At 49.0% G+C, this 12,880-nt stretch overlaps 1 protein-coding gene across 1 annotated transcript; it reads left to right on the top strand.

Moving 5' to 3' along the window:
- The first annotated feature begins 10,080 nt into the window (after positions 1-10,080).
- LOC147992761 (uncharacterized) lies at positions 10,081-11,391 on the top strand. Its single transcript, XM_087539131.1, has 4 exons — positions 10,081-10,097; positions 10,182-10,603; positions 10,682-10,874; positions 10,962-11,391. The coding sequence occupies exons 1-4, from the start codon at positions 10,081-10,083 to the stop codon at positions 11,044-11,046; spliced, it is 717 nt and encodes a 238-aa protein (XP_087395257.1). The 3' UTR covers positions 11,047-11,391.
- The last annotated feature ends 1,489 nt before the right edge of the window (positions 11,392-12,880 follow it).

The raw sequence follows: 12,880 nt of genomic DNA, 5'->3' as shown, positions 1-12,880 counted from the left end.
ACGCTGCATCAGCTTCTGGAGTCCACTCGAACTTGTCGGACTTCTTCATCAGTCGGTAAAGAGGCAATGCCTTTTCACTGAGGCGAGAGATGAATCGACTTAAAGCAGCCAAGCATCCTGTAAGCTTCTGGACGTCATGCACACGCACAGGACGTTTCATCCGGAGTATAGTACCAATTTTTTCAGGATTGGCGTCGATTCCCCGTTCGGAAACGAGAAAACCGAGTAACTTCCCACCTGGAACTCCGAACGTGCACTTTGGCGAATTGAGCTTGATATCATACCTCCTAAGGTTGGCAAAGGTTTCAGCAAGGTCAGTCAGCAGGTCGGAACCCTTCCGTGACTTGACCACAATATCATCCATGTATGCCTCCACATTCCGACTGATTTGAGTGAGCAAACACTTCTGAATCATCCTCATGAACGTGGCTCCGGCATTCTTGAGGCCGAACGGCATGGTGACATAACAGAAGCACCCGAATGGAGTGATGAAAGCTATTTTGATCTCGTCGGGCCCATACAGACTGATCTGATGGTACCCGAAATAAGCGTCTAGGAAAGACAAATGCTCACATCCCGCAGTCGAGTCGACTATCTGGTCGATGCGGGGAGAGGAACATGATCTTTCGGGCAGGCCCGATTGATATGCTTGAAATCAATGCACATGCGAAGTGACTTGTCCTTCTTGGGGACCATGACAACATTGGCGAGCCACTCGGAGTGGTAAATTTCTCGGATGAACTCCGCTGCTAAGAGCCGAGCCACCTCCTCGCCAATGGCCTTCCTCTTCTGGACGGCGGACCGTCGAAGATGTTCTTTCACAGGTTTAAATTTTGGGTCGACTCGTAAACGGTGCTCAGCCAGCCCCCTGGGAATTCCAGGCATGTCAGCAGGCTTCCATGCAAAGATGGCCCAGTTCTCACGGAGGAACTGGATGAGCGCTTCTTCCTATTTGGAGTCGACCGTCGTTGAGATGTGAGTCGGAGCAGCGTTTGGATCGGTCGGGTGAATGTGAACTGCCTTCGTTTCACCGGACGACTGAAAAGCTGATTCTGAAGCAGGCTTCTTAGCTCGTAGCAACTCACTCGGATCTGCAGTCTTCTGATACTCTTGCAGCTCGACCACCGCCATCTGAGCGTCAGCAATCTTTGAGCCTTTCTGAAAACACTCTTCTGCTTTCTTCCGATTGCCTGTAACAGTGATCACACCTTTGGGACCAGGCATCTTCAATTTGAGATACACATAACATGGTCGAGCCATGAAGCATGCATAACCTGGTCTGCCCAAAATAGCGTGATAAGCACTTTGGAAATCCACAACTTCGAATGTCAACTTTTCCTTGCGGTAATTCTTGGAATCACCGAAAACCACATCAAGAGCAATTTGGCCGAGTGACTCGGCTTTCTTCCCAGGAATGACTCCATGGAAACTCATGTTACTGGTGCTGAGCCTGGACATCGGAATGCCCATCCCTTTCAATGTTTCTGCATACAGTATGTTCAAACCGCTGCCTCCATCCATCAGGACTTTGGTCAGTCGAGTGCCTTCGACAACTGGGTCGACCACCAGAGCTTGCCTCCCAGGGGTGGCAATGTGCATAGGGTGATCAGACTGGTCGAATGTGATGGCAGTCTGGGACCACTTCAGATAATTGGGTGTTGCCGAAGCAACCATATTTACCTCACGGTTAATAACCTTCAGTCGACTTTTGCTCTCAACATCAGCAAAAATCATCAGGGTGGAATTGACCTAGGGGTACCCATCGTCACTATCTTCCTTGTCCTCAACTTTGTCCGACTCCTTTTCCTTATCTTTGGACTGCTTGCCCTGAAACTGCTGGATCAGAAGCCGACACTGTCGAGTGGTATGCTTTGGGTAAATGAGTTTACCTTCTTCATCTTTCTTGGTGTGGATGTGACATGGTAGATCCAAAACATCATTTCCATCTTAGTCTTTAACTTTCTTGGGGTTCCAAGGTCCTTTGGGTTTTCCCTTAAATTTTCCTTGGGTTACGGCCAGGGCCTCCCCAGGAGCGGCTGGCTCGGCTTTCCGCTTCTGTTTCCAACTAGAATTTCCTCCGGTTTCCTGGGCGACTGCTTTATGCTTGCCACTCCGGAGTCGATCCTCATCTTCACCATTAGCGCATTTGGTGGCAATCTCCATCATCCGATTCAGAGACATCTCTCTGGTTCGACCGAACTTCAGATTCAATTCTCTGTACTTAACGCCTTCTTTAAAGGCACAAACTGCTTGATGATCTGGTACATTTTCAACTGTGTGATGCAATGTGATCCACCTCTGGATGTAATCCCTCAGAGTTTCATTCGGTTTCTGCACGCAAGACCGCAATTCCGTAAGGCCTGCAGGTCGCTTGCATGTTCCTTCAAATGTGGTGACAAACACTCGGGAGAGATCCTCCCAAGTGTAAATGCTGCTGGGTGCTAACTGATTCAGCCACGCTCTGGCCGAGCCTTCTAACATGAGAGGCAGGTGCTTCATGGCTACCTAATCATTCCCACCGCCAATCTGGACAGCCACTCGGTAATCTTCGAGCCAAGTATCGGGCTTGGACTCACCGGTGAACTTACTAACTCCAGTCGCCAACCTGAAGTTGGGAGGAATTACAGCGGCTCTGATGGCTCGACTGAAACACTCCGGCCCTGAAACATGTACTCTGCTACTGGTAGGCGCATCTCTGTCGTGGCCTTCTTGGTGAGCTCTATTCCTGTTGACCAAACCTAGAACGAGAATGGATCTCGCATCAAAGCCTGGTTCCCTGGGGTCGACTGGAATTCTCCGCCCAACACTATGAGGGCGTCTGTCAACCTGCTGTCGAGGCACATATGATCCACTCCTCGGGGGAGGGGTTGGCACTCGACGTCGATCATCACGCTCGAATCGGTGATCATACTGCTCATTCCTTCTGTACTGATCACGCCGGTCTCCACGTCCCTCACGCCTCGGAGGCGATCTTGGGCTGTGAGTGGACTGGACTGTATCCGCTGCAACGGATCGACTGTGGATCCTGTTCCGCGACCGAGAAACAGCGGAATTCTGGTCTCCCGCTGCCCGGAGCAACGCTCTGATTTGCAACAAGCCTCTGCCAGCCTCTGACTGGGAGGGCTGAATCGACTCTGCTATATGGGCCGCAGCCGCCAAATTCTGAATCAGAGTACGATATACCTGCGGGGGCAGAAAGAGTTGACGTCGACTGGATTCTGGAGCCCGTTGACGCGCTCGCTCGTCGAGTATTCGCTGGAGATTCTCCAGTCGAGTGCGCTCGGCCAAGTTAGCCAAGCGCGCGTCCTCCAAGACTCGGGCCTCGGGGGTTTCTCCAACGATAGGAGTGTGGAGTGCATCCATGTTCCGGCGGCGAAGCTCCTCCCGCTGCAACGACGTGAGAGGCTCGGGGAGATACTCCTCGTGAGGACGCGACGGGTCGCCCCCATCTGCGCCTCCGTCAGCGCGGGGGAAACAGGGAGGACTGTGTGGCCCATCGATCACCAGAACCTCTGCAGCTGGGTCACTGCTGTCGCATTCGGATGCGGTCTCTGCGGAGCCAGTCGACAGGTCGAACAGGCCGTAGAGGGATTCGTCGGGCTCAATTGCCGCGACTTGTGGGGTGGCCGACTGGCGGTCCACCACATGCCTCACCCACCTCTGAAGCCTTGACCGACCGGAGCGCTTGCGCCGGCGAGAAACAGGGCGGGGAGATGCCACGGGAGCCGACCGATACTGGGTTGACGGCTGCCGCAGGAGGACACCACGGACGCATGCGCGAAAGTGCGTCGCCCCGCGGACGGGGAGTGCGTCGACGTCGAGTGGAGCCTCCTGAAGCCAAGCGGAGTCGTCGGCGATGAACGTGAGCGCGCCGAGACGGATCTCGCGGCCCTCCACCAAAGCTCCGCCCGAAACCATGATCAAGGAGATCGGAAAAAATTGCAACTTCTCAAACTAGGCGCTAAGACTCCTAGCCCCAAGGTGGGCGCCAACTGTCGTGGTTCTAACTCTAACAGTCATGTAAGGGGGTATGTATGGAGAGGCTAGATCTTAGCTATGGAGGAGTTGTAAGCACACGAGGATTACGAGTTCAGACCCTTCTCGAAGAAAGTAACAGCCCTACGTCTCGGTGCCCGGAGGCGGTCGACTGAATTATGTGTGTATAAATAACAGGGGTGCCAACCCTTGATACTGAGGAGGGGGGTGACTTATATAGAGTTCGCCAGGCCCCTCCAGCCCTCAGTAATGCAAGGTTTAAAGTACATTAAGACTGGGGGTTACTGGTAACACCCCTAATAAAGTGCTATGATGACCATAAAAGCTACTTAATAACCGACCGTTTGCGTGCAGGGTGACTTTAGATCTCCTGGCAGTCGAGTGGTTGGAATTTGGTCGAGTGATTGCTTCGTGGTCGAGTGTCTTGAATCTGTCGAGTGGGATACCTCCAAGTCGATTGAAAGGTGACTTCTTCTAGGGATGTCCTTGGGTAGGGTACTTAGGACAGGTCCATGCCCCTATCCTAGGTACATAGCTTCATCACCATCCGTTCGACACTTGGTCATCGGTGATTTGGATCACGGCGAGTACGACTCCATCATCCCCGTTCTCTTGAACGCTTCCGCACGCGATCTACAAGGATATGTAGATGCACTCTCCTCTCGTTGCTAGTTGACTCCATAGATTGATCTTGGTGAAACGTAGGGAAATTTTTTGTTTTCTGCAATGTTCCCCAACACGCCCCTCCTAGCCGAGGCCCCCACGATGGATAAAGAGTCCGCACTACAAATTGAGATGCCAATCAAACAGTCAACTTCCGACAGCTGTCTAACGATGCCCTCTCCGCCGCTCCCGAGCAAACACGACGTCCAAAATTAGATGCTGCGTAAAGGAGGAGACATCCTCCCCACTACACCAACCATTTTTGTTGTAACAAGGAGGTGGCAACAACTTTGATTATTGATAAACGCAACCATATATAGAAAAGACTAAGTTCGCCCAACAGAACCCATTGGGGGTAGAAAAGAAAAACAACTGTGTGACTTATATGCACTAGAGTTGTACTTAAAAAAGCAGCAACTTTTTGGGTGTTTTTGTGCAACTCATATGCATTCACCAGATAACTTTTCGATATTGGTAAATATTTCTGTTCGTGAGGATTGGACAACTGGATACATGGTTTTAGGCAAACTATTTGTTGATTGTGGGCAACTGGATACTTTGTTTTAGGCAACTGTACGGTTGATTGTGGGCAACTGAATATTTTTTAGGGCAACTTTGGGTGCGAAGGAGGCAACTATCGTGCTATAGGGGAGCACCTTCTTCTCTTTGGCCTAGTAGGACTTCCTATTAGGTTTGTTTGCGTAAAAACAAGAAAAATCACACAAAACATAAGGCCCCTTTAGTGCTACATACAAAACAACTTCACTACACTATGTATACCAGTGAGCTTGCCTATTTTTAGCACTAAAGTAGTCTCTCGTAGCGTGATGTTAGAAACATAAGGCCCCCTTTAGTGCTACATACAAAACAATTGAAGTTAGGAGAATGTTAGAAAAAATCAATTAGGAGAAAGTGCAGTGAACTTGCCTATTTTTAGCACTAAAGTTGTCTCTCGTAGAAAGAAAGTTGCTTATAAAGGTGATATGATGTTGTCTACTTTTGTTCAAAGTTATTCTCTATTACTAGTTAGTTGCTCATTGTTGGTAATTAGTTACTTTAAATTGGAGTGGAGTTGCTTCTGTTTGGCACTAAAGTTGTCTCATCCAGTGTCTAAGTTGCTTTCTGAAAGAAAAAAGAAAAATCATCAAAACATATCCATGTGGGTTTAGTTTTGAAGAGCTCGTCACGACCTGACTAGCTAACACCTGTGTGCTCGGTAGCGTTGGCGGTCAGACTCCCCTAGAAAAGAAAAGCACACAGATCTCATACCACCCATCCCCACATAGTTCAAAATTTGAAATCATGATAGATGACTTAGATCCCACAATTTTTTTTGATATTGTAGGCAACTTAGGTCCCTTGATGGACAACTTTCATAGTATTGTAAGAAATTGAGGATCACCCGTAGGCAACTTCGTAGTGAAAGGGCAACCTAGTTTCTAAGGTAGACAACTTAGAAACCATGTTAGACAAGTTTCTACTCTATGATAAGAAACTTTTACAGTATGATAGGCAACTAAACAATCCACAACTTATTTTCCAATGTATGCAAGTCATGGTGACCACCTATTACACTGTTGCACCCAACTAACTAGGTGACTACTAGGCGAAGTTAGTTATACACACGGCGCAATTCATCTAGCATCGGAGTTGCTCGTGTTTAGCACTAAAATTGCTTCATCTAGCATCAAAGTTGCTTTTGAAAAAAATCATCAAAACATATTCATATGGGATCTAGTTTTGAAGAGCTCGTCACGAGAAACCCAGCAATGAAAATGGTTCTGCGTTCTGACACTCGGTAGCTTTTTGAAAAACTGAAACAGAATAAATAGATGACGTTGGCACATGCATGCACATGGGTATTCTTTACACTACCCACTGGATAACACGTTTGTTCCGGACAGCGGCCTACTTTTTTGTCGTCTAGCGCATGCGCTCGCAGCGTCCAAATAGCGTAGCTGCACGTTTAAGTATTTAGGATTATTTATAGGTTTTTCCTGAAAATCATTTCATAAATCCTGTAAATCTTTATCTATTGTGTTTCGAGATTCTCTCCATCTATAAAACGCCGTGTTTAATAACTAAAACGAAAGAATAATTTGCGTGACAATTTGGTTTCATGATCTCAGTTTTGCTATTCCTCAATGTCTAAACAAAAACTGAACAATCACATCCAGACATCCAATCCTACCCTAGAGTCGACTTGCTTTGCTGCCCTAATGCTGGCGCCGCCAGTGGCGCTGCCGTTGTCTCTCCGCCGTCTATATCTTGGCGATGACCAAACACATGAGACCACCGTCCTGCCGAAACGCCCATATCTGGATCTCATCCATCACTTGTAGCCCACTCACGTCGACGAAGCTCCGGTGGCTTCCGAATTTCAGCACTGTGTTGCCGTTAGAGGTCCATCGCGTCAGCTCAGCATTCATCCGGTCGCCGGCATGGTTGACGTAGACCGGCACGACCAGCCCGCCGTGCTTCTTCCCCTGCGCCCTCGCCTTCTTCTCCTCGCTGCTGTCGCTGTGGTTGCCGGACGCCTTCCGCTTCTGCCTCGTCCATGGCTTGTCCAGGTTGGCGGCGCGGAGCCCGTCCTCGGAGAGGAGCGGGAGGAGCCGGGCCACGTCGCCGCTCGGGATCAGCAGGCGGCTCTGCTGCAGGTCGAGGTCCGAGCGCTCGATGCGCTTCTGGGCGATGAAGCTGAGCCGCACTCCGGCGGGGAGGCCCAGCGTCGCGCGTATCCAGGCCGGCTCCGTCGGGGCTGCATCGGCGGCGAGAGGGATGTACCGGCGCGGTGCCGCCCGCAGCGGAACGGCGTCAATGGGCTCAATGGAGAATGGCGCCGCCACGGCGCTGCCTGAGGTGGACGCGACGTCGTTCGCTGTGACATCTCTGGCGCCGCCGTGGCGCAGCCTTAAGAGGTGCGAGGCCATCCCGGCATGGTCGTAGTACACCGCCTGCAGCGGTACGGCGTCGATGGGTTCCGTGCCCGTGGCCATTGCTTCCGGGCCCGGGGAACTCGCCTTGCCGTGTGTCCTTGAGGATCGCGAGACGTTGTCGTTGCCGTGGGTCACGATCGCCAGCGCGAGCGACCGTGAGCTGCTCGCCACCGTTTCTTGGTAAACACAAGGCGCAAGCTTTCGCTTCTTGGGTGGCAGCATTGTTTCCGCCGCGCCGCTCGACGTATCGCCGGCGACGGCGCTCGGTTCATCCTCATCCGGTGGCGCGACCGAGAGCTTTAGGTAGTCACGCGGCGCGTCTATATGCCTCAGCGTCACCTCCCCGGGCTGTTTCCGCCGTGGCCATGCTTCCCCGGCGGGCGTGAGCGACAGCGTCAGGTACTCAGGCGGCGCCGCGTCAGGCCCCTGCAGCAGATGGGCCAGGGACACCACCGCCGGCCGGGGTTCGGCGTCTTCCCCGGCCGTGCCGGAAGCCGATGCTGATGACGAGCAAGATCGCGACATCGTCGTCGAAGGTGCAATGCAATATCGGTCGCCTCCGTATGTAGATTCAGGGCGTGATTCCTCCGATCCTGGGGTGTAAATATATATAGTACTGAGAGAGACGGGTCGACGAGGGACGCTGCGATTGATATGCCATCGATCCGTGTGCAGAATGAACTCAGATTCACATTTGGATTCGCATTTGGACTCGTTAATTAGTATCCGTCTCCCGTCCGTCTTCAAGTGTTCCTGCATGCGAGAAGTGTAATCCGAGCTGGACTCGTAAAGCAGTAAATTTTTCGCGGGGCAGGGTTTCCAGGTGTTACACAACTCCGGCCAGATTGAAACGGATTGTTTCAGCCTTGGCTCAATTTTTTTTTGGGCAAGTCGATTTTTTGAGCCATTCGATGCGAAATCAATGATCGGATATCCTTCTTCAACCCCCCACACCCTCCTCTTCTTCCTTTGAATTGCCGCACCGCAGTCGGCCTAATCGCCTGCTTTCGCCGCCCGCGACCGCCTCGTCGCACGACCCTTCGCTGAACCCCCCCCCCCCCCCCCCCCCCCACACCACCGGTCTTGCCGCCGCCCCTGGCCGTCCCCGAAAACTCCAGCGAAGCAGCACCCCACCCGCCACCCTAAGAAAGATAGTGGGAGTGCTTCTCCGGCGAATCTGCATCCGCCATCCTAAGATAGATAGTAGGGTTGTTCTTCCCGGCGCCGGCGGCCTCACCGTCTCCTTCTTCATCTCCGGCACTTTTTTCTTCCTTCTCAAAGTTGACTGACGCAAATCCGACTGGCATTTAGCCATTGTGTATTTCAAATGCCCCATAAGAAAAAAATGTCTAAAATATGCCCTACATTCCTCGTTTTCTGAAACAATAAGAAAATGTTCCCGTAAGGCAACTCTGCTCGCTAGTCAGTAGCCTAGCCACCAACATTGGATCTGTATCCCGAGCGATATACGAGGCTAATTTCTGAAGCGAATTTGTTGAGTAGGTCAATTGTATTCAACGTGTTTTGCTTTTGCCTGTAGTGTGAGGTCTTTCTTGCCCAAATCTGTTTACCTGCGTCCCGTCCCTGAATTTTATTTGACTCTTGTCCTAGCAGAACTCTGTTACTGTTTGCATTGCGATTTGAGAAGGAAAAATAAAATAAAAATTCGAATCGAGCTATGCATCCTTTGTAATATCTCTGCGTTTGATGTGCTGATTGCCATAAGTTGAATCAAATGTACTTGATTTTGACGTGTGTATATGCCTATAGGCTTGATGTGCTGGTTTCCATAACTGGAATCAATGTAGAGAAAGAGCACAAAGCTTGGCACAAGTTCACTTGTGACCGGACTGCAGTTAGTCTGAGACTGCACTCGAATCGCTAGTACGCGGAGGAGCTTGCGTTCAGAATTGAAACCACCATAACTACCAGCGCAACACTAGATTGGGGCTCCTGCTTTTTCAAGGCTTGCATGCTAATCAAGCAAGGAAGAAATTTCAGAGGTTCAGGTACATTGACATGGAAAGATTCTCAAGGAAGATTGCCCTGAATTTGGTTTATATTTTCTCAGGGAACCCTCCTGGTGGCTTGCCATTGTGATGGCATCCCTAATGAAGTTAACCTCGAATTCAAAGCATAACACTCAATAAACTGTGAGTCTGGTTTGGTTCGTATATAATCTTAAATAATTATACTTACCGTATTTAAATCATCAAACACATGGCATAATATTACGGAATCGATAACTCCCGAACGCACTGCGTTTTTGTGTTTCGGTCCGGACGTGATCTGTACCGTTAGATCAATTGGCATGGATCTTGAAGCATGTGCTGACACGTCACGTTTCTCGTTCGTTCCTTCCACGAACTCCTCGGCCCGAACGCCTTATCCTCTCCCCCCGTCACTTTTTCGGACAATGCTTCGGTGCCTTAAGGCACCTACCTTTGTGTCTATGACATGTGGGCCCAACAGGTGGCTGGTCCACATGTCAGTGACCCGAAGGTAGGTGCCTTTAAGACACCGAAGCTGCGTCCCACTTTTTCCTTCCACCTCTTTTCCTCATCCCCATCGTCTTCACTGAGAGAGAGAGAGGGAGAGAGAGAGCAGCCGCGCATTGCCGCCGCTCACCGGTGAGGCCTCGCCGCGCCCCGTCGGTGGCTTAGATTTCGGGGAGGCGCTCGTCGGGAGCGACGGCGGGGGCGACCTGGGAGGCGGCGGAGGTGTTGTTCGCACGAAGTGGCCGTGGCGGCGACTGCCACACCAGCGGAGCTGTTCAACGCCGCAGCAGGGGCCTACCACGGCTCCAACAAGGTGCCTGCGCTGCAAGCGGGGAGCGACGCCGGCGGCGACCTGGGAGGTAGCAGAGGTGCTGCTAGAAGGGAGCGGCGGCGGCGCCCGGCCTCCAGTGGAGCTATTCAACGCTGTAGCGGGGCCCTTCAACGGCTCCCGCACGTTGCCTGCGTGGGGGCTTACCACGGCGCCGCGATTTCCTCTGGCTTGTCGACAAGGTGGACTTCTACCTCGGCGCCGTCTTCGGCAGCGTCGATACAGGGATGGTGGTGGCTGTGCTCATCTCAGTGCTGCAGGTGCTGCTCTTCTTGGCGCGGCCGCGGACGACGGTCATGGGCAACGTGCCAGAGACGCCCATCTACCGGCGGATGGACCAGTACACGACGTGCCTGGCGTGCTCGGTGGATTGACGATGACGACACCCTTCGCGAGAAGATCACCCGGTGGATTGACGACGACGACGAACGGACCTCGTCCTCAACATGTGTGGTACGTTACAACAACTTCGTCTCAAATTTTTCCCACATCTGAGCATCTCAAGCAGAGCATGTCTGAAACATGTCTTTCTGGACACAGCAATTGGCAGCATCGACACCAGTGGTACAAGTATGCATTTCGACATGGCAAATTTTGTGTGGAAGATGGTAATTTAGTGAGCTGAAATTTCAATTTGCATTTAAATTTAGATAGTTCATTTTCATATGGCAATTTTTTTCTTCGACCCCGCATCTGCGACACCTCCAGTTCGTCTATGATGTATCAACTGCAGGATACAAGTTCGCTAGTGTTTTTGTGTCCTGCCATTGCACATTGCTGTAACATTTTTTGTAGGCTGCTAGTCTGTGGTTTGTTCTAGAGCACATGGCAAGTTGCAGATAAAAATGATGTATCAACTGCAGGATACAAGTTCGCTAGTGTTTTTGTGTCCTGCCATTGCACATTGCTGTAACATTTTTTGTAGGCTGCTAGTCTGTGGTTTGTTCTAGAGCACATGGCAAGTTGCAGATAAAAATGTGCCTTGTTCTAGAGCACATGGCAAGTTGCAGATAAAAATGTGCCCCCCCCCCCCCCCCCCCCCCCTAGAAATGATGGAACAATTGTTTTGCAGTGATGGCAAGTTGATATGCACCCCCATTGCAAATTTGCCATGTTTTTTGTTTGGGAAACAACAATAATTGACATGGTAAATTCATATATTTGACATCTTTTTGCAAGAAGATCATTTTGGTTCAGTCATCTTATAGCGGTAAAACTGTCATGGCAATTTTAAACCCATTGTTGCCATGGTCAATTTCAATATGTAGTTTTTGCTTTTGACGGTACAGATGTCATGGAAATTTTGTGTAGAAACATGGCAAATACAGTCCAATTTACATTATGTAAATTGCCATGGCAATATAGTCTTCTTTTTTGCCATGGCACATTCACAAAAAAAAGTGGCCATGTTATACAGTGACGATTTTCTAAAATTGCCATGTCAACTTTCAGCATGTTTTTTTTGCCGTGAGCATGGCAAATTTCTTCTAATTTTTGCAACATGGCAACATTTCCTCTCTATGTAACCATGGCAAACCTAGTCGATACATCATGGCAAACTTTTTTATTGATTATGTATTTTTCGTATCATTGAAAATTTTACTTTTTATTGCCATGGCAACTTTACATTGTCTCTTTGTTTCTATTTATGATGTCTCTTTTTTGTATCATGACAAAAATTGCTAAAATGGGTATTTACATTTTTTATAGGGAAATAAATCCTGCAATATGCCTTCGTGCCTCATTGCAATAATACCGCATTTTAGATACAAATTTGTCGTCGCAAGTTTTTGTTCATAACTTGTGTTTACTTTACATACATAGCATTTTTTTCTCATACAGAAAAATGCAACTTTTAATAAAATACCATGGGAATTTTGGATATGGATTTTCCATGGCTATTTTTGTTCTCAACTTGTGTTTACATTATATACATGGCATGTTTCTCATTCAGAACATGCCATGGGAAACTAAACTTTCCACGGCAATGACAAAATTAGCTTTACTTTATTGGCATGACAAAATTAACTTTTCATTTTGCAATGGCAAATTTACCTTTATTAACATGGCAAATTTACCTAAATCCTCATCGTAGTATTTAACTTTTATTGCCATGGCAAGTTTTACTATTTATTTGCCATGGTTAATTTTTACATTTATTCCCATGGCAAAATTACCTACATGATCATGGAATATATTTAACTTCATTGCCGTGGCAAGTCTCAATTTTTTTTGCCCTGTAAAATTCACATTTTCTTTCGCTTACATTTTGCAAAGTTACTACATAGACCATGGCAAAATTAGTTTATGGATCATGGAAAGATTAATTCAAGTACCATGTCAAAAAAAATGTCTTACATTTTGCCCTTTTTTTACGTAAATGACAATTTTCTTTAAAGATTTGATGACATGGCAAATTTACTCAAGTCCCATGTCTAAATTTGCCATGTTTTAAGACA

The sequence above is a fragment of the Triticum urartu genome, chromosome 1A, assembly GCF_056163025.1.
Source record: "Triticum urartu cultivar PI428250 chromosome 1A, HENAU_Tu73, whole genome shotgun sequence".
NCBI classification, from domain to species: domain Eukaryota; kingdom Viridiplantae; phylum Streptophyta; class Magnoliopsida; order Poales; family Poaceae; genus Triticum; species Triticum urartu.
This window is presented reverse-complemented; position numbering and strand designations above follow the sequence as displayed.